Here is a 27660-nt window from a genome sequence, read left to right as displayed (position 1 = left end):
GAACGTACGTCGCAGATAATTGAGGTTGTTGTGGCAGCTGCAGAGAGGCATTTGGGTGTACGAGACTTGACGTCAGAAGAGTTACAGGGTGTGTTAAGTGGTGGTGTCCCATCCTTTCAGGCCGTTTGCCTGAAGTAGGACTAAATAGATTTAAATAGTGGAAAAAAATATATATATATGTTTTAGTGAGTTTAGTTTTCGGGTATTGGTAGGGTATTTGTTTATTCATTTTTTCAAGCAAAGGGAGTTATACTCCAGTCTAGTAGGTGGCGGTAATGCAACATTTATTGGATGTCAACCACCGTTAAACTTCATCAAAGAAGTACACATTGTTGGATTACTTCATGGAGCAAAACATTTCTTAAATGTAATAACGGAGCATTTTCTACATTCAAATGAACCCCCTGCAACTAGACTTGGAAGTTTAGAAGACATGTTGTCTTCCAAGTCGGTAATTGAGAAAGTATGACCAAGTAAAGGTTGGTTGAACATTTGTGCTATGCTTAACATTACATTTGAGTCATTTGGCAGACGCTTTTATCCAGAACAACTTACAGTTTTGCATTCAGACGTGCATTCATCTTAAGATAGGAGGGACAACCACAAATCACAGTCATAGTAAGTAGCCCTCCAGATGCAGGCTGGACGGGAACGGAGGGGGGCACTATGAGCTGGGGGTGCAGGCGGCCCTCTCACCCCAGCCCCTGGAGTACAGGTTTCTGGAGGAGGAAAACACCCTGCTCAGCAAAGTCTTAGATAGTAATGGGGGAAAAAGTAAAGTGCCGAGTGTTAATTCACGAAAGGCTCACCCAGCTGGATCAGTAAAAATGGTCTGATTAGGCGATATTATGTTTAATAGCATGCCTGGTCTAGTAAATAAGCAGCAGCCACAAGATGTTTAAAGTCATCTTCCCTTTGAATTTTAAGATTATATGTGACAAGTTATATAATTACCCAAGCTCTGCTGGTACCTAAAAGGTTATTTCAGCTTTCAGTTTAAGCTTTTTAAGCTATGAAGCACAGGGAAAGACTCTCTTCACGCCACTTCGATACCAAAGTGACTTTTTCGTACCAGGTTAAGAGAATTGACGCAGAAGGTTAAGCAAATTAATGCAGCAGGTTAGGAGAATTAACATAGCAGGTTAGCAAAAATTCTCTCCTAACCTGCTATGAAAGTCCCATGAAGTACCACCGCCAGCAATGCATCTTGGTCTTGTTTTCCAGCTGCACGCACCCCCTACCCCCACTTTCTTCAGGCAGGTACAGGGTCACCTGTCCTCCTGCAGGCCCCGTTGTGTCGGAATCTTCTTCTTCTTCTATGGTATATTGGCAATGGTATATCGCCACTTACTGTGAGGGATGGAAACAGGATTCCCAAAAAATATACATGTATATAAAAATAAATTAACTAAAATAAAACTACCAAAAAATAAACAAAATCAAAGTTTTCTGTTAAAAATGTAACAGATCTGATCCCTACACAGGCTCAAGGGGAACCTGGGAGAGCGGGTCTTCCAACGCCAGTACACATTAAGCCCCAAAAACGTTTCTACCGCAGCCACAATAATGTCCAGTTTCTTAGACTTCTTTGAGACTTGAGCCGTACAGTTTATAACTGTGGCATTGAATGCCACAAAATCCATATTTTGACTGGCAGCAAACATTTACTACAGGCTGTGGCATATCCACTACCATATCTTCACTAGCATCACTTGTATTCTCAATTATTTTAATCGCCTCCACATAGGAGATTCGATAGACCGTTCTAACGTTTGCCATGTCAATCTCCTTCACCCTTACAGGGCACTCCAGGAACGCTGGATCATGATCCCCACCACAATTGCAACGCTGTCCTCCTTCAACACACCGTTCTTCAATATACTCTTTCTGTCTGCACATACTTGAAACATGGCCAAATCCTTTACAAAGCTTACACTGCAATGGTTTGGGGATGAAATATCTTACAGCGTATCTTACATAACCAAGCTTCACATGCGTATGTATTTGCTCTTTATCAAAAAACAACAGGACCAGCAGACTTTCTTATTTTTCTCCATTCACCCACCGGGAACCTGAACATCGATTTTCACCCCTGAGATGACTCCTTTGACGGGTGCTCTACTCAAGTTCAAAACCTCTGTAGTTCGGTTGAGGCTCACTGCAATCTTACTCTGTTCTTCAGAAATACAATTAATCAAAATAAGGTCACTCCTGGTCACTCTGACAGACTCCACTCCACTTTTCCCAGCGCATACTTAACCATTTGACACCTCAAACGTGTTTTTCCCACATATGCATCCTTACTCAACAAACGCATTAGAACAAGATGTGATTCATTATCATTCATACACGTATCCTCCACTCCAATTTTTGCCAATTTAATTTTTGTTCAGGTTTTCACTACTATTGTTGTCCATTCAAAACATTTGTCTTCACCAACTTTGCTCGACGCGTTGCTTGATTCGAACACAGCATCCACTTCTGCCATATTTTCCCTCGTGTCGGAATCACCCCACAAGAGGCGCTCTGATGTCGTAATTAGCACAGGCGGTCGGTAGTGGAAAGACAGGGAGAAGAGAGATCATGATACAGAAAGCAGTGGGACGGCTAGTAAAGAAAGCATAAAGAGGGCCAGGGTAGGAAGCAAGAGTAGTGATGTGTTGGAGTGGAAAGTGGTGCTAGTGTTGAGAGGGCTTCACTTACACGCTAACTAATGCTGTAGAGAAAGAGGTAGGTGAAGTGAAATTAGCCCGGTTCATTGGAAATGGTAGATTGTTAATATTGTGTGATAGCCAGGCTCACTAAGAGAACATTTTGAAAATGGAAAAGCTTAATGGGAAGAAGATTAAAAGTCATGTCCCTGGTGCTTATCCTAGATTGAGGGCAGTCATCACTGGGGTCCCAATATTTTTGTTCATAGATTATATTAAAAAGATATAGGCTCAGTCATGATGTAATGTTATCAATACGACCCGGGTTGTGGAAAGCAGAAATGCCAGGTTGAGGGTATTGTGGAGATGACAAAATAGATATTGGTGTTAATAGATGTTGGTTGTTGACATGCTGAGTAATCCTAAGGGTGGAGTGTTTCAGCATGATATAGATCAACTTCAATGAGGTTGGGGAAGTGTTTTGGGGGGAGGGTGAGGTAGAAGTTAGGGATTTATTTGGTTTTGAATTTTATTTTCATGGTAGTACAGAATTGGGCAGATCATGATTGATCGTACATTCCAGCACAGTTGGTGGCGGCATTCACTTTAACGATTATTTTCGGGCCGCCATAATGTCATAGAATAATTCGAATCAGCTCAAGCGCAGCAAATCTGGTGTTTGTTTTCATCCCCTACGTGCAGTAGATGGCAGCAAATCTGCAGAACGATGTGGAAATATTTTGTAACAGTAGAGGTAGAAATCTTCTTCTCTGGTGGTTTTGTTTTGAGTCTTTGGGGGACCAAAACAACACGACGTAAATAATGTGTTAAAAGCCATTAGGAATGATAGTTAAGCATTTGTCTCACATTCGTAAAATAGAAATACCATCAGCTGACATTGAAAGTACACCGTTCCTTCTGCGTTAAATGCTCCTGAAGTCATCATTTTGGTAAGTTCTTTGACGGCTAGTCATAGGTAATTTAGACAGCTAACGTTAGCTGTGTAACCAGACAACGTCAACACACTGTATCAGCTGAATGCCTGTATCTAGTTTGCTTGCACAATTGTACCATGTGACTTTGCAGCGTGTACGGTTGTGTTCGCTAGCTAGCCACATAAATTTGCACCGGTTAGCTAGCTATATTAATAGCTATAACGTTAGATCGCTCTCCTTCAGCTACCCTCCCGGCTAAGCAACCTGGGTTGGGCCGTGATTTAAAAAAAAAATACTTATATTTAACCTTTTATTTCTAGCACTGACATGCCTTAAACCGCTGCGCCACTCCGGAGCCCAGGGGCTAACGTTATGTCGCTAGTTAACAAGTTGTTTAGCTAACCAGCTCGTTAGGGCCAAGGTTGCTATTTACCTCTTAAACAGCAAGAGACTGTTGCCTATAGTCAAGACTAGCTAGTATGTTAGTCTTAACAGAGATTGTCTTTGATTTTTTATTTTCTTATTTAACCAGTGTTTAACTAGGCAAGTCAGTTAAGAACACATTCTTATTTACAATGACAGCCTACTTGTAAAGCCCCCCCCCTAGCCCGGATGAAGCTGTGTCAATTGTGTACTGGCCTAAGCGACTCCCAATCACGGCCGGTTGTGATACAGACGGGATCGAACCTGTTTCAGTAGTGACACCTACTTAGTGCCTTACCCCCTCTGGAGCCTTGTTGTTTAATATTCCTGTCCCGGGCATTTGGTCTGTATAATTATACTTTCCACTAACTTCTGTGTTTGTCCAATCAATGATTTTAATTGCAAGCGTTTGTTTTCGCAGATGCCATTGCCTATGTGTAGATTTATTTAACTATCTAGCTAGATAACGGTCACACAGAATATATTTCAACTTGTTAACAACCAACTTGACGTGTATCTTTCAGATGCCATGGTAAATGACTGCATTGGTCCGAAGACCATCTGAGCTACAGTCATTATCATGGAACAGAAAAGGCTTTCAGAATAAGTCACTTGCCCACACACATGAGTGCTGTGTTCCCCTTGCGCTGGGCCAAGCGCCATGCCTGACCGGGACAGCACCTACCTGTCAGGTGGTGGTGGGAGCAGCGGCGGCGGGGTGGGTACTAGTGTAAGCGAGGAAGTGGGGTCTGGTTTAGGACAGGGCACGGGAGAAGGCCGGGGGGGATCCGCAGGAGGTGAAAACTGTTGCTCTGGTTCTGGGGGCATGGGTGGAGGAGGGGCCCTGGGGAATGGGAACAACTGCGGGGGAGGTGGAGCCGGGGGCCCGGGGTCAGGACCGGCCCCGGACGGGGTCTGCAGAGACTTCTTGAGGAACGTGTGTAAGAGGGGAAAACGCTGCCGCTTCAAACACCCCGACTTCAACGAGGTGCCAGACCTCGGGGTGCAGAAGAACGAGTTTGTATTCTGCCACGACTACCAGAACAAGGAGTGTGTCCGCTCCAACTGCCGCTTCGTCCACGGCTCCAAGGAGGATGAGGACTACTATAAGAAGTCAGGGGAGCTACCCCTCAGGTTGAGGGGGAAAGTAGCTGCAGGACTGGGCCTGTCCCCCATGGACCTCCCACACAGCCGAGGGGAGGTCCCCATCTGCAGGGACTTTCTGAAGGGTGAGTGCCAGCGGGGCAGCAAGTGTAAGTTCCGCCACGTCAAGAAGGACAACGAGTATGAGCCGGCAAGAGTGGGTGTGGGGAGTGTGTTGGGCCCAGGGGCCAGTGGGATGGTGAACACAGGTGGAGGGGTTGGGGTGGGTGCCTGTGGAGGCATGGCTGGACTGGTGGGGGGTGGAGGTGGGGGCAACATGATGGGGATGGGCTGCCCCAGCCTTGGGGGTTGCAGAGACCCGGGTATCTTAGGGGTGGGAGGAGTAGGGGTAAGTGGGATTGGGGGTTGCATCTCCATGGGGGCCTCAGGACCTCGTCGTTTTGACAGGGGCCCCTGCTCGGCGTACGACCCCCTGTTTGAGAGCGGTCTGTATGAGACATCGCCCCTGGAAGCCCCTGTGGACCACACAATGCTGCAGCTGAAGAGACGCAGGCTGGAGGGTCTCCGGCTAGACGGGAGCGGAGGGGGGCACTATGAGATGGGGGTGCAGGCGGCCCTCTCACCCCAGCCCCTGGAGTACAGGTTTCTGGAGGAGGAAAACACCCTGCTGAGGAGGAGAGTGGATGAATTGAAGAAACAGGTCAGTCTAGCAGACGGGTGATGATGAACATACCTCCACACATAATCAACAACCACACATAACAATACAATGTATCTATTAACTTTTTAAGATCACTCCTCAAACACCTTGTTAATCTTTTCTTCAGGTCTCAAACCTCATGGCCACCAACGAGGTGCTGCTGGAGCAGAATGCCCAGTTCCGGAGCCAGACCAAGGTGTCGGTGATGACCCTGTCCTCCACCCCAGCCCCCTCTGAGCAGACCATGGCGTCCCCCGTGGGCTCGGTCAGTTCCTACAACCACAGCATCGCCCAGACCCATACCACCCTGAGCAGCGCCGGGCTGCAGCCTCGTACCGTCACCCTCACACAGCAGGACCTAGTGGCCCCCACCGGTGCCCCTACAGTGCCCCCATCTAACGCTGCCCCACCCAGCGCTCCCCTGCCCCACCTCAACCCCGAGATCACCCCGCTCTCAGCCGCCCTGGTTCAGACCATTGCCCAGGGCATGGTGCCTCCCGTCTCCATGGCACCCGTCACTGTTTCAGTGGCACCGGTGGCTGTATCCATGGCACAGCCTCTGCCTGGCATCACTATAAGCCATGCCACCACCCCCATGGTGTCATACCCTATCGCCAGCCAGAGTATGAGGATCACCACCATACCTCACTGATGCAGCACACTCTCTAGGACCCTCCCATGGAACAAAAGATGGAATTCTACATACCATCCCTCTCTCAAGTTTTAATTACCCACTGCTGAATGACTTGAGGGGAGACGTTGAGGTGGGTGAGCCCTAATGCCCACATGCCATGGGCAGAGAAAAGGTTAATGATGATAGGATGCCTTCACCACACAAACCCTGCTCTGTGGCAGCGTTGCAGGTAGTCCCTGAGGTGACCTCTGAACTTCTTAAAGGTTTGTGTGCCAAAGGGACTTCTTCAAAGCAACACCAAAAATAACAACAAACTGTAAAAACGTCAGGGTGATGTTCTTTGACAAATGACTGTCATGACATTGCAAGGGGTTTATGACATTTCAGTAGCTTCCATTATTTATGTTTATGGGTTTTGCTTGTGTAACTTTGCTTGTGTAACTCACAAGAAAATGAATTTGTCCTATTACTAATTAATCAAGTTATCTAGAGTAATGTTATGGGAGGATAAGGTTACTGATTGACACACCATCAGATCTGGAAATAAAAGGATACCGGTCTGTAGTGTGATGTCAGAGGGGTCGTGTGTTGGTTTCTTGAGGAGGGGAGTGACTCAGGCCATTTTGAAGTCAGAGCGGACGAAGCCTGTGGTCAGGGATAAGTTGAGGGAAGTAAGGAATGGGAGAAAGTCTCCAGAGATGGTCTGGAGGGGATGGGGTCGAGTGGGCAGGTTTTAGGGCGGCCGTACCTCAAGTCACAGGATTTCATCTGGAGAGAGAGGAGAAAGATGTCTAGGAGTAGTTCTGTGTGAATGGGACAGAGAGGGAGGGGGTGAAGGGTTGAGGAGGAAAATAATTTCCTAGGGTTAGAGGCAGAAGTTGGACATTTAGAGTGATAGTGGCTTTAGCAGCAGATAGAGGGGGGAGTGAAAGGGAGATTTAGTTACCTCCATTTTCACTCAGCAGCCTGCAGCCCTGTTCTGTAAGTTCACAATGAGTCACTCAGCGCAGGGGAGGGCCGAGACAGACGGATGCAAAAAAAGATGGAGCGTAATGTTGAAGAGGAAAAATCAGGAGGGAGAGAATTGCGACAGCACATGACCGTCTGGGTAGGGGTTGAGTGGATAGGGTTGGAGGAGATGGAGACTGACACTGAAACAAAGTAGGGATCAGCGACCTGGAAGGGGGTTTCAGGGAGGCGTACAGCCTCTAGTAAAAATGAGGTCAAGCGTATTACCAGCCTTGTGAGTGGAAGGGGACTAGGAAAGGGTGAGGGCAAGGAGGGAAAATGAATCGATGGCAGGCATCGCGAGGTTGAAGTCGCCCATTACAAAGAGAGGTGAGCCATTGTCAGGAAATTAGCTTATCAAGGTGTCAAGCTCATTGAGGAACTCTTAAGAAATCGGCTAGAGTGGCAACAAATCTGCCCAATTAGCTGATTAGCTTTCCATACTCTGCAGATACCCATACTTGAATAAACCTGGGTCAATGGAAACCTACCGACTGAAGCGGATTAAACAGCATGATATTACACAGGTGCACCTTGTGCTGGGAACAAAAGGCCACTAAAATGTGCAGTTTTGTCACCGTGATTGACCACGCACTACCGCACAGTAGGTGGCGGCATGCACAAACAAAATGTACGATCGCCATGATAATGAAGAAGAAGAAAGTGCCTGCTGATTTGAGATGATTCCACAAAGCCAATTTATGCTTGATCCAAAAATGTGGTAGGTGGGGGCCGTATGTTCTGTATAAACAAACTTACTTTCTTGACAACTTCCTTCACAATAGCTCTGCTCCGCAAAAAGTAATAAAGCCCTGACATCTACGGAGGCTGCATCACAGTAAATGCTGTATGGCCACTTCAGATTCGGATGAACCATTCGGATCCTTTTATGCTTGATGCGACAATGGGATCCGGGGGCTCGCTATGGAGAGTGTGACAATTGCGGAGCCTCTGGAGGTTTGCGGAAGCCAAATCGAGTTCCACCCCGCATCTCTGTGGGCCTCCCAATTGTATCAATGCAGAGGGCTTCGTATAGCTCCGCATTGACATAATTGGTTACGATAGGTGGCGGCGGTACATCCTGTATATACAGTGGAGGCTGCTGAGGAGAGGATGGCTCATAATAATGGCTGGAACGGAGCGAATGGAATAGCATCAAACTCATGGAAACCATATGTTTGATGTATTTGACACTATTCCACTTTTTCCCGAACAGAAAGCGCCCCAGGTTAGCGAGTCCGTCTTCCCGCACTACACACTCAGTGCCCCCCTGCCAAAAAAAAAGCACCATTCTGCACTAACTGTAATTTTTATTCAGACATTTGGAACAACACAAATAAACAATCATAACATTTAAAACGATATAAATATAAACATATATACACAAATAAGACTAACAAAGACAAATAGAAACACATTTGTGTTGATTTGGCACTCGAGCATCAATACATTACCCATCCCCCAACACTATCAACCAAGAGTCAAGACTAAACCAATTCACCTTGGGTGTGCAGACTGGTTTTATATTATTCTTAACGATTTCGCACAAACCAGAAAAAAATGCAATAATAAGTCTGTGAAACTATATATTCACAGTATTATGAATTTAGGTTTATTTGGTAGCATTTCATAGTGTGACTGATTTTACTAATTGCGTTAGTACTGTCCAAAGTTAGAGGTGCGCTATTTGATAGATTCTCCCGCTCCCCCTATCTCGGACTTTCAGTGGGGAGACCTGAGGTCAACCTACCCTCGCCTGCCTAGCTCACAAACTAGAATCAGGACGCTCACTCCGACAAGGTTAATTGACCCACAGTCCCACACGGTGACATGATATCATTGACGTGACGTGCAAATGAGCGATAGAAAACCAATCGCGCAAATGTCACCATTCCCAAAAAAATTGTGCGGGTGTCCCGTGCCATCCCCGGTAAGATGCCCCCTTGGGCGGTTGCCCATGTCGTCTATACCTACATCCGCCACTGAACACACTAGACTACTGCAACACAGTTTCCCCTGCCATAAACCCTCACATTGGTGCCACAAAAGAGAGAAGATGATTATGTGGAGGTTCGCACACAGAAATTCCTAAATGTGTGTCTTTTAGATTAAATTATTTGTCTGCAATATGTGATCTTTATGGATTGTGAGGTTTGAATAGTCAGAAGACAATATATTTGGTGAGAATCACAACATAGGGTACAAAATCTATTCTAGCTCTAAAAGGAACAGTAGCCTTCCTTGGGTGTACAATTTTCAATTACAATATTATATATTCTGCAGTTATTCCATTGCTATTTATTCTGTTACCAAACAAATGTACGTGCCACCAGAGACTCTGTGTTTGAGCCCAGGCTCTGTCGCAGCCGGCCAAGACCGGGAGGTCCATGGGGCGACGCACAATTGGCCTAGCGTCGTCTGGGTTAGGGAGGGTTTGCCGGTAGGGATACCCTTGTCTCAACTACTGTGGCAGGCTAGGCACAATGCGCGCTGAACAGGTCGCTAGGTGCATGGTGTCTCCTCTGACACATTGGTGCGACTGGCTTCCGGGTTGGATGCGCGCTGTGTTAAGAAGCAGTGAACAGGCAGTTAACCCACTGTTCCTAGGCCGTCATTGAAAATAAGAATTTGTTCTTGGCCCCTGCAAGCCTTCGGAGGCTCCGCAATTGTGTCACACCCTCAGTATGGTTAGTAAGTGATAAGCAGTAAGGGGCAGTCACTACCATCAGGGGTCTTTTATTTATTTTTTTATTCTGTGTTACAGCATTCAACCCACATAATTTATAATGAATGTAATATTTTAAAAATATATCAAACTCGAAAAAACATGATTATTTTTTAAAATTACCGAAACTAAACATACTAAAAAAGCACTAATCCCTCAGCACTAAAACAAAGCTAAGGGTGGCAGAGTTTTGTCTAGAATGGAAACAGATTTAGTCAAATTGGACTTTTCGTAGCACTAGCAGGTTATGATGATTAACGTAGTAGGTTAGGATAATTAGGTTATGGTTAGGTGTTGTGTACCTCAGCAAGCAAACCAAAAATGTTGCTCAAACAGAGGGGGGAACTAACAGGTGGGATTTTAGGAGGTGTTCTGAAAGATGACTGGCAACAACAACTGGGACCTAAGACACCCACCATGAGCACCCACTAAATTTGCCCAAGAAGAGCCCAACAAAATAAAAACTCTCACCAAACTTAAAGACAGGAAGCAAAACATAAAAATGAGGGAAATCAGAAAGGATTGTTTTTCAGAAATCAAATAGGGAAAGCCAACCAAAGGTGTTAACCCTCCACATCTCTCAAGCCAACTGGGGCACTGACTAAAGAGGTGACACCCATCGGTGCGCCCAATGTGCTAACGTCCAACCTCAAAATATAAACGGAAAAACCAAAGCCTGTAAAAGTTAGGAAAGGGGTTAGGGTTAGCTAAAATGCAATAAATAAATAGTTTGACATCAATTTGACAAAAGCTGTACCATCTAGCCATGACCCTGGTACAGGCTTTAGTAGGGATTGCGTTGGCGACCTGTCATTCAGGGCAGGTGGAGCAGTTTGCAAGCAATGTAAAAAATATATCTGAAAAAATAAAGCTGCATACAAACATAATCTCTTTTTTGCTTTCTTGAGAATGGCAGCTCCAAAATGCAGATGTTTGCCCCACCAAGATGTACTAAAATCGCCACTGGGGGATTGGGAAAGGATAGGAGCTCTGCAAGTGTAAAATAAACAGAAGTGCATGGGTTATAGTCTGTGAATTTCTTTTCTGTATTGACTATATGGGTAATTTTGGGTACAACTCTGAAAAACATAATGAATAGGCCTACTATATGTTTTTTGGGGGGGATCCAATGTGTTCATTTCCCCCGCAGCTGTGCCTTCTCGTCTCTCAAACCGAAATTAGATGCCTGGGGTGGGAGAATTTCTCATAGACATTTTTACAGATTCGAACAATTTAATAATGCTTTCGCGGCACTTCAGCACGCAGTGACAGTTCGCTTCAGTTTTTCCGCAACCCTAACCTTTAGTTGCCAACTATCGACAAGTCAAGCATGCGAAATCAAGAATGAGTCAAATAATTCGACTGCTGCTTTCCTCTTCAGTCCTTGCTATCTGGGATCCTTAAGACGTCGAACTCTGACGTCACCCCATTGAAATAGACACTTTAACGGGTAATAGTTGGTTAAGGGTTAAGGGAAGGGACGTCCCAAGAATCCCTGATAGCAGTAATCATTTTCATTTTATGGGCTGGGCGTATTTCGGTTCTGCTAACGGCACTGGCTAGATTCTAGAACACAGCCCTGGCCTAGTCTAGTGTGTTCATATGTTTTTCCTCCTTGAAAGACAACACATGGAAGAGTAGCTAGCTACGCATTGAAATGTGTTATTGTAACTTTTTAGTAAATGGCTTATGAAGTTGTGTACTCAACGTTTAATGCCACGCATTGTCTAAATTTGTCAGTACCCGCTAAGAAGACTGGCTGGATTATGAACAAATAGAGATGCAGTTTTAAAATCAACTAGATACCTAGCCTATTCGTCAGTACTGAGTTGTAGCCGACATTAGATAGCAGTCTGTTGAAAAGTAGGCATTGAAGAACTTGCGCTAGCTTACATTTTCTGTCAGAAAACGCCAAGATGCAAAATCTGGACTCGGGGCAGGGAGAATCCACCAAGGACGCATCTGGGTCGGCCCATTCCGAAAAGAATACACCGAATAGTTTAGAAATTGAAACCCCCAAACCACAAGGTGTTGACGCTGTATCGGTTCTTTGGACGTTCGGCAAGTGCCTAGGTGCCTTGCTGCCCGTTTATCTGGCAGGGTACTACCGGGTTAGCACCAGTCTGTTGGTGTTCGGGCTCATGGTCTACACGGGATGGAAGCACTCACGCGAGGCAAAAGAAGCTCGTCTGCGGTCCGCCATTCACCACAATGACAACGAACAACAATATTCAGACATGAAAATGTTCAAAAGTAAAAAGGATCTCCCTGCTTGGGTAAGATAACTTTGATAACCATTGGTCACTGATAAGGTGCTCCATTATCTATGTTTAACGTGGTCCCCTTCCCCCCAATCAGATGCCACAAGTCGACCTCCTCCACCTAGCTAGTTCTATGGTCCTAGCGAGCCAGTTTGTTCCACACACAGAAAATATCAAAGGACCAAATATATCCTCGCAAATGTTTCCTAACCATAGCTAGTTTAATCGAAATGATTACTGTGCACTAGGAAACATTCACATCATTTGAACATAGGGACAACAATGTTATTATACAGTTATTACATCTACATGCTAAAATCCCTGGCTCTAACTGCCTCCAATATTTGTATAGCTGGTATACTGTATGCAGGCCCTATGTCATCATCCCCATGCAGCTGAGCTGAGACAGAATCGATTTTTCTTCTCATATACAAAGATGCCTTCCTGTAAGATACTAATCTGAAGCACTCAGACCATTGATGCCTAGGTATAGATATTGAAGGCCATTTGAGATGTACTGATTGGGGCGTGGTCTTTTGATGCTGTCTCTTTTTCCTCTACAGTGTTTCTCTCTATTCTCTCTACAGTTTAATTCTCTATCTCTCTCCCTCCCTATGTATGATTCCTCAGCCTCACCAGCTTCTTCTATATTAGGCAATTCTCAATATGTCTTCCCTCGGGACTAAGAGGGGAAAAACGGAGGGAGTGAGTCAGAGAATGAGTCTATTTCAGAATAACAGATAAGGGGAATTAACAAGCTACTGGTCACAACATAACCTTTAGCACATAGTCTGTTTGGGGTGTCAAATCTGTTTGGGGTAAAGAATGGTGTTTGTTTACACTATAATCAGTACTTGACTGAAATAGGTTTCCGGTACTCATTATTTGGGTGCCAGTGCTGTTTATATTTAGGTGCAGGAGCTCCACAATACTTTTGAGTTAATATTCTATAAGAGGAACAGGAGCTCAAGTGGTAGAACATTTGAGGTGCCTGTACTCAGCTCCGGTGAGCTCCTGCCCAAGTCAAGCACAGACTTAAGGGAGTTCTGTTTAGTGCCAAAAGAAGGCATTGAGATGATGGTGCACTTATGTCTTTCTCACCCACTTCCTGTCCCTCAGATGTAGAAAGTTTCCGTTGTGGCATTCATTAACAACACAGACAAAAGCACTGGGAAAAGCTAGTCTGATAACCCTAGCTATACAACTCATTATGTACATGATAAGACAACTCCTGTATTCCTCCTAAATCTGTGACTGATATATTTATTTATAATTCCTCACAGGTCAACTTCCCAGATGTGGAAAAGGTGGAATGGCTCAATAAGGTACTGCGACATTACCTCCCTACATCAGTTTTCATCTGGTAACCTCTCCGCTTACAAATGCCTGCCCTTTAGAGAGTGCAAAGAGAAACCGTATCCATCATTCTCCCATTAAACACACAGCAAACACACATGCCTATCGCTGTCTCTGTGAGCCAGCTGCTATGTTGATAGACAGGTGGTGGGGCATGGTAGCTGAGCGATTAGTGCTGCTGCTACGCTGTCATGTTACAGCAGGGACACCCACCCCAGTAGCCTCGCCACTGTGTCTGGGCTGTAGGCAGCTCTCTCCACTCCTACAGTAGAGAGCAGAGCAGGCCCATTGCCAGGCCACTCTGTCAACCTTTCCATATTAGTTCTGCCTGACTCACAGGAAGAGGGAGGGGCCAGCGAAACCCCTAACATCCAATCAAATGGCAACAATTGTCCCTTTTCCCCAAACCTCTCTTTCACTCTGTCTCTTCCAGCCCTGCAAATTATTTGTATTATTTTTAAATTGAACCTTTTTTTAACTAGGCAAGTCAGTTAAGAACAAATTCTTATTTACAATGACTGCCTACCCATTGTAGCGGCTCAGCCTGCAAAACCAGGCTGGTCCTGTTTTCTAAGAATAGGCCTCAGCCAAGACTGAAATTATGATGTTCGCTACAATGGGAACACGAGGTCTGAGCACAGCTATCTCTTAGACAAAGCAGATATTTGAGTTGGATATCCCAACAGGAGCATCAGCAGACTTTAGCTGCCATTGCCCAGAAACCCTTGCTGTTCATGTTGCTGATGACTCATTCTAGATTTACAAGACTGGACCCAGCTGTAATTTCTTTCTACAGCACGCATCAACAGTATGCAGTGCATTTGGAAAGTATTCAGACCCCTCCACTTTTTCCTCATTTTGTTACATTACAGCCTTATTCTAAAATGTATTACATTTGGATTTTTCCTCCATCTACACACAATACCCCTTAATGACAAAGCAAAAACAGGTTTTTATACATTTTTGCAAATGTATTACAAATAAAAAACAGTTACCTTATTTACATATTCAGACCCTTTGCTATGAGACTTGAAATTTAGTTTAGGTGCATCCTGTTTCCATTGATCATTGAGATCATTGAGATGTTTCTACAACTTGATTGGAGTCCACCTGATTGGACATTATTTAATTGATTGGACATGATTTGGAAAGGCACACCCATCTATTTAAGGTCCCACAGTTGACAGTGTATGTCAGAGCAAAAACCAAGCCATGAGGTTGAAGGAATTGTCTGTAGAGCTCGGAGACAGAATTGTGTTGAGGCACAGATCTGGGGAAGGGTACCAAAAAAAGTTCTGCAGCATTGAAGGTCCCCAAGAACACAGTGGCCTCCATCATTCTTAAATGGAATTTTGAAACGACCAAGACTCTTCCTAGAGATGGCCACCTGGCCAAACAGAGCAATCGGAGGTGAAGGACCTTGGTCAGGGAGGTGACCAAGAACCCGATGGTCACTCTGACGTAGTTCCAGAGTTCCTCTATGGAGATGGGAGAACCTTCCAGAAGGACAACCATCTTTGCAACACTCAGGCCTTTATGGTAAAGTGGCCAGACAGAAGCCACTCCTCAGTAAAATGCACATGAAAGCCCGCTTGGAGTTTTCCAAAAGGCACCTAAAAGACTCAGACCACAATAAATAAGATTCTCTGGTTTGATGAAACCAAGATTGTACTCTTTGGCCTTAATGCCAAGCGTCATGTCTGAAGGAAACCTTGCACCATCCCTATGGTGAAGCATGATTTTGGCAGCATCATACTGAGGGTATATTTTTCAGTGGCAGGGACTGGGAGACTAGTCAGGATAGAGGGAAAGATGAACAGAGCAAAGTACAGAGAGATCCTTGATGAAAACCTGCTCAGGACCTCAGACTGGGGTGATGGTTCACCTTCCAACAGGACAATGACCCTAAACACACAGCCAAGACAATGCAGGAGTAGCTTCGGGACAAGTTTCTGAATGTCCTTGAGCCCTGAAAGCCAGAGCCCAGACTCGAACCCGGTCTAACATCTCTGGAGAGACCTGAAAATAGCTGTGCAGCGACTCTCCCCATCCAACCTCCCCATCCATCTTGAGAGGATCAGCAGAGAAGAATGGGAGAAACTCCCCAAATACAGGTGTGCCAAGCTTATAGCATTATTATGCTATAAGCTTGGCACACCTGTGGTTAGAGGATTGGGCCAGTAACTAAAAGGTCGCTAGATCGAATCCCCGAGCTGACAAGGTAAAAGTCTGTCGTTCTGGCCCTGAAACAGGCAGTTAACCCACTGTTCCTAGGCCATCATTGTAAATAAGAATTTGTTCTTAACTGACTTGCCTAGTTAAATAAAATAAAAATATATATACCCCAAAAGACTTGAGGCTGTAATAGCTGCCAAAAGTGCTTCAACAAAGTACTGAGTAAAGGGTCTGGACACTTATGTAAATGTGATATTTCCGTAATTTTATTTTTAATCCAATTTAATTTTTATGGAATTTTACCCCTTTTTCTCCCCAATTTCGTGGTATCCAATTGTTTTAGTAGCTACTTGTCTCATCGCTACAACTCCCGTACGGGCTCGGGAGAGACGAAGGTTGAAAGTCATGCGTCCTCCGATACACAACCCAACCAAGCCGCACTGCTTCTTAACACAGCGCCATCCAACCCGGAAGCCAGCCACACCAATGTGCCAGAGGAAACACCGTGCACCTGGCAGCCTTGGTTAGCGCACACTGTGCCCGGCCCGCCACAGGAGTCGCTTGAGCGCGATGAGACAAGGATATCCCTACCGGCCAAGCCCTCCCTAACCCGGACGACGCTAGGCCAATTGTGCGTCGCCCCACGGACCTCCCGGTCACGGCCGGTTACGACAGAGCCTGGGCGTGAACCCAGGGCCTCCAGTTGAATAAATTTTACAAAAAGGCTGTAACGTAGCAAAATGTAGAAAAAGTCAAGGTGTCTGAATCGGAATGCATTGTATATTCTCTGCCAGGGAGGGAGTCTTGTCCTGCTTTTAGACAAACGTGAAACCCCTCTAGAACTCGACAGAGATCAAATGTGAGGCGGTTGAGAACCGGTCTGATCTCGTGCCAATACATTGTTGGGAAAAAGACAAATTGCAAAAAAAATATTTGTTGTTGTGGAAATTGAGATTTTGGTTGTTTTGGATACTTTAAACCCTTTTCTTTATTGGAATGTAAAAAATATTGTATGATTACTTAAGGAAAATAGTTCATTTATAAGTTGTTGTTTTTACGTTAGATAGCATGCCCATTGTGAAAAGGTTAGCTCTAACTTCCCAGACCTGAGAGTGTCACAGCTGACTTGACCCATTCAAAATAACATGCTACAGAGAAATTCAATCAGGCTGGTTTAGATACAGAATAATTAGCTAGCTAATTAGTAATGTAGTAGTATACTGTTGTAATTTACAATCAACAATGAAGTTATGAATGTTCATTTTGTCTATAATTAGCTGTACACCGGTGCTAACGTTCATAAGAGGTTTCTTTCTTCCGATGTTGCTTGATCAGTGGGTAGGCCTATTAGCTGACCAAAATGACATGAAAAGTGCTCAAAATATATTTACAGTATTGCTGCACTTTTAGCCATTCAGAATTATTTAGATTTTAGGTAGCAACGCAATCTCATCGATATCCTATCCTAAACTTGGAAGCGAGAGGCATCTCGAAAGACAATTCGTTAGCTGTGTCATTTTGAGCTGCATCCCATTTCTTGCTAGCCCTAGGTGTAGATTAGTTATCTACCAGTACAGTTACACCAATCCACTGCTTTTAATCTTTGAAGGGGTGTGAATGAGTGCACAGGTGAGACAGCAAATTGGGATTATGCTCCTGTCATTCTTGTAATAGCACACACCCGCAGTCTTTCTGTTTTCTACCTCCCAAAAAATATATAAACGCACCATGTAAAGTGCTGCTCCCATGTTTCATGAGCTGAAATAAAAGATCCCAGGATTTTTCCATACACACAAATGCTTATTTCTCAAATTTGTTACAAATTTGTTTACATTCCTGTTAGTGAGCATTTGATGCCTTGTCAAGATAATCCATCCACCAGACAGATGTGGCATATCAAGAAGCTGATTAAACAGCACGATCATTACACAGGTGCACCTTGCGCTGGGACATTAAAAGGCCACAATGTCTCAAGTTTTCAGGGAGTGTGCAATTGGGATGCTGACTGCAGGATTGTCACGAAGAGCTGTTTTCAGAGAAATTAATGCTAATTTCTCTACCATTTGCCGCCTCCAACGTCGTTGTAGAGAATTTGGCCGTACATCCAACCGGCCTCGCAACCGCAGACCACGTGTAACCATGCCAGGCCAGGACCTCCACATCAGGCTTCTTCACCTGCAGGATCTTCTGAGACCAGCCACTCGGGCAGCTGATGAAACTAAGGAGTTTTTCTCTGTAATAAAGCCCCATTGTGGGGAAAAACTCATTCTGACTGGCTGGGCCTGGCTCCCTAGGGGTTGGGCCTGTCTCCCAAGTGGCTGCACCCCTGCCTATTTATGTGAAATCCATAGATTGGGGCGTAATACATTTATTTCAATTGACTGATTTCCTTATATAAACTGTAACTCAGCAAAATCGTTGCATGTTGCGGTTATTTTTGTTCAGTATCATTAGTCAATCATCATTGAAGCTGATTGAAGCTAATTAGTTATAATTACTTTGAGCGAAACTGCCAGTATCCTCTGAATTACCGGAAATCAATGATTATTTTACGAGTGGTCCCAACGATCTTCTGTCACCTCATGAATGGAGAGATGAGAGCATCTTCAATGAGGAGCAAGCAAGGTATGTGAAGCTTTCCATACTTCATAACTATCATGCCTCCACTACCTGCATCTACTTTGTATTTGTTTAAGGTAGGCTATAGCCAATGTTGGTAGAGAGTGACAGTACTATTGAAGACAAGCTGATATAGCTACATTTTCACCTAAATGTTTCACTGACTATTTCACTAACCATGGTATTTTTCATCCCTGTAGCCCACAAAACATGTTAGCTAGCTAACAAGTACATGTTAATTAATTGAGATATAGGAATAGAGATAAGAGACACACAAAGGTGTGAAGAGATAGAGAGCCCCTTTGTGTGTGTGTGTGTGTGTGTGTGTGTGTTAACTTTTGGGTCTCCATGACAATTTACTTTATTGTGGACCCAAATAAATAAGACTGATAAAGCACTGAAACATGCTTTTCTCCCCATCGGGGTAAAATGGTGAAGGGAAGGGGCAGGCTCATGGATCTGGGGGCCAGCGCTGGGTCCAAGGTGGTTGTCACCATGGAGCACTTAACTAAGATAAGAATGATGACCTAGTAGTTTGTTCGAGATATCTTTGTTTGTTTGTCAGAGTCAAATTCATTCATATCAATATGATTTAAATCCTTCTTGCCCACTGCCATCCGGGTCTTCAACAACACCAGGTTGCAGTCAACACCCGACACTACCCAGTCACTGTATTTGCTTTTGCACACTAGTACTGTACTATTTCACTCTCTCTACAGCTATATTTACATTTTGTGTGATTGACTTGTTGTGTTGTGACTACTTGTATTGTTTTTACATTGCCTGTATGACAAACTCATTTCATCTCATCTCTCAGCAGATAAGATTGTTCTTCCCGGCCATGGAGACGTCAGCAACTTGTTCCAGTACCCATTCCTGCAAGATTAATTTAAATTACAATTATTATTTTGGACATCTATAATGCCATCCAGTGTTGTATATAGTCAAATCAAACAGCTCTGTCTTTAGTGTGTTTCTTTTTTCAGCGTGTTGTTGTTGATAGTTCATAATCGCACAGAAATGTACACTTATTTTGGCTCCACGTATCTATTATTGTACAGTATAATAATTGTTCTAGTAAACGTAACTGAATCTTTGAATGCTGTTTTTTCAGTTTTTACTTTTTGTCTGAAGTCAACTTTAAAAGCTCATAACTCTGGTTCTGATAAAGATATCTCAGTGATTTAAAAAAAGATCTAGGACAGTTTTAAAAATGTGTAACCATTTCCTGATGTGAAGGGTTTCCCAAGGCCATTACGAAACCGATCAACTAGCCTGCTAATATTGTTGCACTCGCCAGTTCTAGGGGTCTTAGGCCTAGTTAACTGGTATGTAATCTGAATGTGGGAGTAGGAGTCAGTGTTTGAGGACTGTGTTGGATGCACATGTGCCCAGGGAGACAGCAACCTTACCTTAGGTCCATGGCCAGCTCTGTCTTGACTCATTTGGGTCAACGAGCCCAAGTGGATTATTAGGTTCAGATGGTGATAGGAACAAAGATATACAAAAATGAAAACTACAAACTAAAGATTCAAAATCAAACAAAAAGCCTCATGGCCACCAAACCAACCAGCAGCCTCACAGCTTACAAAACTGGGACACTGACTGACGACCGCCTTAATTGGTAGCACCTGGTGTGCTTATCAACCAGGCTCAGCACCTGGACAAGGTTGCTGCTGCCCCCTGGGGGAATGGAGTGTGGAAGTGTTTTGTGGATAGTGTTTGTCTACGTCCTAACACAAACCTTGCCCAATAGGAACCATATTATCTAAATAGTGAAGGCTGGACATAAACAGATCTACAGGTAACGGGTGGGCCCAGAATCCTGAATATGTGATACTATTGTCTATCATGGAAAAGACAGACGTGTGCAAAGCTGAAGTCTAATCTGTCACCTGCATGTTGCCCTGGTTCTTATTGACACATTGAGTACGACCACCATAAGATAATCATGCCTGGGTATTTGAAGCTGAGACATTTTAAAGTAGTAGGCCTATTGCAATTAGAGTGTGGTGTGCTTGTGCTTCCACTTTACCTCCTGAAGTAGCAAGGGGTAGAACAAGTCTTATCTGTGTTTCCCTCAGAGAAAATGTTGCAATAACCTGATTTAGTATTGCCGCTCCTCTCCCTTTCCCCTCCACCTCAGATCCTGCAGCAGGTGTGGCCGTTTGTGGGTCAATATCTGGAAAAGCTGCTAGTGGAGACCATCGCTCCATCCATCCGTGCCTCCAGCACTCACCTCCAGACCCTCACCTTCACTAAGGTGGACTTTGGGGACAAGGTAACTTCTAAGATAACACAAACACTGCTACAGGTCTCATCATACTATACATGACACAAGATTTTCTTTCACTCTCACTGAGATGGACAGTATTGGTTTATGGGCTTTCATAGTCTTACATAATTGTGTTCTCTTGGTGTGTGTATGTTCTTTGTTGACTATGCTGTATGTGTGTTGTAGGCCATGAAGGTGGTGGGTGTAAAAGCACACACAGAGAATGAGAGGGGACAAGTCCTGCTGGATGTGTACATCAGGTGACCTTCAACCCTTCAATGTTTAACTTTCCTCCAGGCCTCAGAGGCACCATTCACTCTCTCTTCCAAAATCGGAAGTTCAAAACCATTATACAAGGACCAATTATTGCAATGTGCTACAGTATCCTTCTCTTTTACCTTGCAGCTATGTTGGAAATGTTGAGATCAATGTGGAGGTTAAGAGGTATTTCTGCAAAGCAGGAGTCAAGGGAATACAGGTATGTTTTATTTTCTCTCTCTAGTCTGTAATAAGGCTGTGGGATATTATGGAAAATAGGGAGAAAAGAAGGTATTGACCTGACAAAGAGAAAGGGAGAGGCAGGAAGAGATATTGGTAACACAATAATGTTAAAACATAACTAAGAAATGACGTCTTTATTTTTAATGTACAGTACCAGTCAAACGTTTGGACACACATACTCATTCGAGGGTTTTGCTTTATTTGTACTATTTTCTACATTGTAGAATAATAGTGAAGATATCAAAACTATGAAATAACACATAAGGAATCAAGTAGTAAGCAAATCAAAATATATTTTATATTTGATGCAGCACTCCATCGCTCCCCTTCTTGGTCAAATAGCCCTTACACAGCCTGGAGGTGTGTTGAAAAATAAATGATAGTCCCACTAAGCGCAAACCAGATGGGATGGCGTATCGCTGCAGTGTGCTGTGGTAGCCACGCTGGTCTCACCAGCAAAGTGTCACCAGCAAAGCACACCACCACACCTCCCCCTCTATGCTTCACGGTGGGAACCACACATGCGGAGATCATCTGTTCACGTACTCGGAGTCTCACAAAGACGCAGCGATTTGAACCAAAAATCTCAAATTTGGACTCATCAGACCAGAAGGACAGATTTCCACCGGTTTAATGTCCATTGCTTGTGTTTCTTGGCCTACGCAGGTCTCTTCTTATTGGTGTCCTTTAGTAGTGTTTTTTTTGCAGCAATTCAACCATGAAAGCTTTATTCACGCAGTTCTCCTCTGAACAGTTGATGTTGAGATGTGTCTGTTACTAACATTTGTTTGGGCTGCAATTTCTGAGGCTGGAAACTAATGAACTTATCCTCTGCATTAGAGGTAACTCTGTGTCTTCCATTGATGTGGCGGTCCTCTTGAGAGCCAGTTTCATCATAGCACTTGATGGTTTTTGCAACTGCACTTGAAGAAACCTTCAAAGTTCTTGAAATGTTCTGCATTGACTGAACTTCATCTCTTAAAGTAATGATGGACTGTCATTTCTCTATGCTTATTTGAGCTGTTCTTACCACCTCTACCATGTCACAACACAACTGATTGGGTAAACGCATAATGAAGGAAAGAAATTCCACAAATGAACTTTTAACAAGGCACACCTGTGACTTCCTCATGAAGCTGGTTGAGAGAATGTGAAGAGTGTGCAAAGCTGTCATCAAGGCAAAGGGTGGCTACTTTGAAGAATCTTTGCAGAAAATTTGAAGAAAATATAAAATATATTTTGATTTGTTCAACACTTTTTTGGTTACTACATGATTCCATATGTGTTATTTCATAGTGTTGTCTTCACTATTATTCTGCAATGTAGAAAATAGTAAAAATAAAGAAAAACCCTTGAACGAGTAGGTGTGTCCAAACTTTTGACTGGTACTGTATGTATGTATGTATAAACAAATAATTCACAGTCTATACTTATAAATCCCTATAAGTGTTTTTATACATTTTATTTCAGTTTTGCGATTTTATATTAATGTATTCCCTCCTCTCTCTTCTCAGCTGCATGGGATGATGCGGGTGATTCTGGAGCCTCTGATTGGAGATGTCCCCATCGTGGGCGCAGTCACCATGTTCTTTATCCGCAGGCCGGTGGGTAGCTGGAACCATCCCCCTCTTTCCTGAACACCATCAGTCTGTCCATCTTTCCCTTCATATCCTTTTCACTCCCAACACTCCACCATCTCACACTCCCTGTTACTTCACACGAAAAAAGAATGGTTCCAAATAGTACCAGGTAGGTTCTTTGGCTTGTAACCATAGCGGAACCCTTTTTGGTGCTATATAGAACCTTTGAACACTTTTTTGAAGGTTCTATAAAGAACCATGCTCATTATGTTTGAATTGGAGCCTAAGGTTCTATAAAGAACCATTAAATAAGGTTCTACATAACACTAAAAAAGGGTTCCACTGTGGTTACAATCCTTTTTGGGGCTATATAAGAACCCTTTTTTGTGGAGTGCGATGAGCCAAGTAAGGTCCCCCGGCCAAACCCTCCCCTAACCCGGACGAGGCTGGGCCAATTGTGCCGATCACATCCGGTTGTGATACAGCCCGGGATTGAACCCGATCTGTAAAGAACCATTGAAGAGCTCAAATTGTTCTTTGAGTAATTATGGTTCCACATAGAACCATAACCCTTCCCAAAGAACATTTGAGGAACCCTCATTTTTTTGTGTGTTGTTCTACTGTACATGTCTTATGTATCTCTCTTTCTCTTTGTATTGGATGTCTGAAACCCCAACATTCCTCATATTTTCCTTCATCTCCTCACCCCTGTCCTATAGAAACTGGACATCAACTGGACTGGACTGACCAACTTACTGGACATCCCTGGTCTGAAGTGAGGCTGACTTTGTCTGTTGTTATCGTTCTGTAATTGGAGTCACTATGTCATGTGATGATAATTCACTTAATGTAACACTTAACTATACTTTACTGTAAGCCCCAACTGATACAATCAGTGCTATGCTATGATATTGCTGTATTTTGATATACTATGTTTGTGCACTTCCATGTGTCTACTGTATATATAAAGTTGAGTGCTCCCTCTCCTGTGTTTCTCAGCATTATGTCTGACACCATGATAATGGATGCCATAGCTTCCCACCTGGTTCTGCCCAACCGTCTGACTGTTCCCCTGGTAGCAGACCTGCACGTTGCCCAGCTTCGCTCTCCTCTGCCTAGGGTGAGTCCACACTCTCCACAAACACTCTCCATAAACACACATTTATTTACTCAGACCACAGACTCTGTGTCTTGTCTGAGCTTATAACTGCCAAACTGATATACAGACGTTACACACAGTAGAGCTTATACCAGTATCAATCCTCTCACTGTCTTCCTCTCCCTCCCTCCCTCCCTCCCCATTAAATAGTTCATTGTTCCCTCCTACTCTGTATCTGTGCCCTCTCATCCCTCTATTTCTCTCTCTCCCTCTACCCCGCTCTCTCTATCTCCTGCCCCTTTCAGGGTGTGGTGCGTATCCATCTCTTGGAAGCTGATGACCTGCCAGCTAAGGACAACTACATTAAGGGGGTGATAGCAGGGCTGTCTGACCCTTACGCCCTGTGTAGGGTGGGTCCTCAGACCTTCACCTCCCACGTTGTGGACAACACTGTCTGTCCCAAGTGGGGAGAGATGTACGAGGTGAGGAGGCCAGGAGCCATAGGATTGCGTAAAATCACTCATTCCTATTTCATTGAATGTCATTGCCACATGTTAGTGTTGCATTTACTGTTGCAAAACAGCATGTCTTCATTTCCAATTATTTGTTTAGGGAGAGAATGCATTACTTGGTAGAGAATGCATTGGTCCAGTAGCAATGTGGGGATTCCCCTATGTATGTCTGTCTATTAAGGTTATTTCGTTTTTTTACAAGACAATCACTCTGCCAATGACACACAGTCAAACTGAGTAATCATAGAGTAAAGAGCCACATTGTCTGCACATTGATGTCTCTGTGTTGTTGGTCCTCATGGTGTTGTGTACAGTGCATTTGGAAGTATTCAGACCACTTGACTTTTTCCACATTTTGTTACGTTACAGCCTTATTGAATTACTTTTTTTTCCACATTAACCTACACAGAAACCCCCATAATGACAAAGCGAAAACAGGTCTTTCGAAATGTTTGAAAAATATCAAAACTGAAATAGCTTATTTACATAAGTATTCAGACCCTTTGCTATGAGACTCGAAATTGAGCTCAGTTGCATCCTGTTTCCATGGATCATCCTTGAGATGTTTCTACAACTTCACCTGTGGTAAATTCAATTCATTGACATTATTTGGAAAGGCACACACCTGTCTATATAAGGTCCCACAGTTGACAGTGCATGTCAGAGCAAAAACCAAGCCATGAGGTCGAAGGAATTGTCCGTAGAGCTCCGAGACAGGATTGTGTCGAGGCACATAACTGGGGAAGGGTGCCAAAAAAATGTTTTGAAGGTCCCCAAGCATTGAAGGTCCCCAAGAACACAGTGGCCTCCATCATTCTTAAATGGAAGAAGTTTGGAACCACCAAGACTCTTCTTAGAGCTTTACTCCCTGGCCAAACTGAGCAATCGAGGGAGAAGGACCTTGGTCAGGGAGGTGACCAAGAACTCGATGGTCACTCTGACAGAGCTCCAGAGTTCCTCTGTGGAGATGGGAGAACCTTTTTAGAAGAACAACAATCTCTGCAGCACTCCACCAATCAGGACTTTATGGTAAAGTGGCCAGACAGAAGCCACTCAGTAAAAGGCACATGACAGCCCACTTGGAGTTTGCCAAAAGGCACCTAAAGGACTCTCAGACCATGAGAAACAAGATTCTCTGGTCTGATGAAACCAAGATTGAACTTTTTGGCCTGAATGCCAAGCATCATGTCTGGAGGAAACGTGCGCCATCCCTACGGTGAAGTGTGGTGGTGGCAGCATCATGCTGTTGCGGATGTTTTTCAGCAGCAGGGACTGGGAGACTAGTCAAGATCGAGAGAAAGATGAACGGAGCAAGGAACAGAGAGATCTTTGATGAAAACCTGCCCCAGAGCACTCAGGACCTCAGACTGGGGCAAAGGTTCACCTTCCAACAGGACAATGACACTAAGCACACAGCCAAGACAAGAGTGGCTTCGGGACAAGTCTCTGAATGTCATTGAGGGGCCCAGCCAGAGCCCGGACTTGAACCTGATCGAACCTGTCTGGAGAGACCTGAAAATAGCTGTGCAGCTCCCCATCCAATGTGACAGAGGATCTGCAGAGACAAATGGGAGAAACTCCCCAAATACAGGTGTGCCAAGCTTGTAGCGTCATACCCAAGAAGACTCGAGGCTGTAATCGCTGGCAAAGGTGCTTCAGCAAAATACTGATTAAAGGGTCTGAATACTTATGTACATGTGATACGCAAAAATGTCTAAAAACCTGTTTTTGCTTTCTCATTATGGGGTACTGTGTGTAGATTGATGAGGGGGAAAAAACGATTTAATCCATTTTAAAATAAGGCTGTAACGTAACAAAATGTGTAAAAAGTCAAGAGGTCTGAATACTTTCCGAATGCAACTGTATGTCCATGTGTGTATGTCAGGTCATAGTCCATGAAGTACCAGGTCAGGAGCTGGAGGTGGAGGTGTATGACAAAGACCCAGACCAGGATGACTTCCTGGGGAGGTAGCTACATCTCACTGCCTGTTCATGGGTTTCTGTGTGCCACACTGACACTTCTGACTGTTTCCCTTCCCTTTCACCTCATAGCCCTGTAACTGAGTAGAAAGAGTAGAACGTCTCCTAGTGTTTTACATGTAGTGTTCTCTTCTCTTCCTTAAATACTGCTGGATCTCTTTTCTTTATTTTTCTCCATTGTCTTGTTTTCTCTGTTTTTGTTTATTTCTCTCTCCCACTCTGCCGTTTCCTACAGAACCAAGATAGATTTGGGTATCGTGAAGAAGTCCACAGTTGTTGATGAAGTGAGTTATTTTGAGTATTGAATGTCTGACACGGTTAGACACTACTTTGCCATCCCAATCTGTATTTTTGTTTCTCAGTGGTTCACCCTGAAAGAAACCAAGTCAGGACGGGTCCATTTCAGACTGGAGTGGTTGGTCTTGCTGCCCAATACAGAGCAACTGGAGCAGGTCTGCATCTGTATCCTCCCTATCATAATATTCCTCCCAAAGTTAATGTTACAGCAGTATGAGGCCCATTCCTTCTTGTTTGATTATACACTGTGCTGACTGTGTACGCTGGCAGTGAGCTGTAGTGAAGGAATGTGCAGAATGAAAAGTGCTTAGAGCTAAGTGCCTCTCCCCTCTTCTCATCTCCTCCCCCTCTCCCTTCCTCTCCCAGGTTCTTCAGAGGAACAAGAACTTGACAGTGTCCAGTAAGACTTCTGATCCCCCCTCGGCAGCCATCTTGGCAGTGTATCTGGACAAGGCTGAAGCCCTTCCTGTGAGTCACACCTCGTCAACCTCCCCCCTCCTCCTCCTCCTCCTCTCTCAGCCCTTAAGCTGCATCCTGTCTGTGGCTGCGAGGGTAGCGCTGCAACTGTCACTAGGGTTCTTGTTACACAGAGTTGTTCCCTACCCTCGGCCCTTGTTCACTTCCCATCACTGATCTGAGATAATTGCAACATCGGCTTTAAAGGCTAGCTGTCACGGCATGTTGTTTTCACCTATCCAGTCCTGTCTGATCTGCAAAAGGAAGTGAATGGGAGCCAAGGAGAGGGAACAACCTTCTGTAATGAAACACACCCATAGTGGTGCTGTGTTTAGACTTCCTGAAACTCTTGGCACTCAACTCTGTTTC

General features: G+C 44.3%; 2 protein-coding genes across 5 annotated transcripts in view; both read left to right on the top strand.

The window, feature by feature from the left end:
* The first annotated feature begins 319 nt into the window (after positions 1-319).
* LOC110494242 (zinc finger CCCH domain-containing protein 10) lies at positions 320-7009 on the top strand. Of its 3 annotated transcripts, none has more exons than XM_090205660.1 (3): positions 320-479; positions 4534-5813; positions 5941-7009. In XM_090205660.1, the coding sequence occupies exons 2-3, from the start codon at positions 4671-4673 to the stop codon at positions 6463-6465; spliced, it is 1668 nt and encodes a 555-aa protein (XP_090061786.1). In that variant the 5' UTR covers positions 320-479; positions 4534-4670; the 3' UTR covers positions 6466-7009. The 3 variants fall into 3 exon arrangements, with proteins under 3 accessions (XP_090061786.1, XP_021424833.3, XP_021424831.3); XM_021569158.3 differs by lacking the exon at positions 320-479 and adding an exon at positions 2568-2730; XM_021569156.3 differs by lacking the exon at positions 320-479 and adding an exon at positions 2568-3601.
* Positions 7010-10195: 3186 nt separating this feature from the next.
* The window catches only part of esyt1b (extended synaptotagmin 1b), a 41564-nt gene continuing 24099 nt past the window's right edge, over positions 10196-27660 (top strand). For both annotated transcript variants that reach the window (XM_036950328.2, XM_021569148.3), the window contains exons 1-13: positions 10196-12456; positions 13725-13766; positions 20738-20872; positions 21053-21126; positions 21272-21344; positions 22882-22971; positions 23667-23722; positions 23947-24067; positions 24352-24528; positions 26444-26526; positions 26774-26822; positions 26901-26990; positions 27202-27303. In XM_036950328.2, the coding sequence (XP_036806223.2) occupies positions 12097-12456; positions 13725-13766; positions 20738-20872; positions 21053-21126; positions 21272-21344; positions 22882-22971; positions 23667-23722; positions 23947-24067; positions 24352-24528; positions 26444-26526; positions 26774-26822; positions 26901-26990; positions 27202-27303 (1452 nt within the window). In that variant the 5' untranslated portion in view covers positions 10196-12096. The remainder of the gene's footprint in view (positions 12457-13724; positions 13767-20737; positions 20873-21052; positions 21127-21271; positions 21345-22881; positions 22972-23666; positions 23723-23946; positions 24068-24351; positions 24529-26443; positions 26527-26773; positions 26823-26900; positions 26991-27201; positions 27304-27660) is intronic.

Source organism: Oncorhynchus mykiss, chromosome 17 (genome assembly GCF_057628025.1).
Source record: "Oncorhynchus mykiss isolate SJ-2025 chromosome 17, ASM5762802v1, whole genome shotgun sequence".
NCBI classification, from domain to species: Eukaryota; Metazoa; Chordata; class Actinopteri; order Salmoniformes; family Salmonidae; genus Oncorhynchus; species Oncorhynchus mykiss.
The sequence above is the reverse complement of the archived record's forward strand: the minus strand, read 5'-3'. Positions and strand labels throughout refer to the sequence as shown.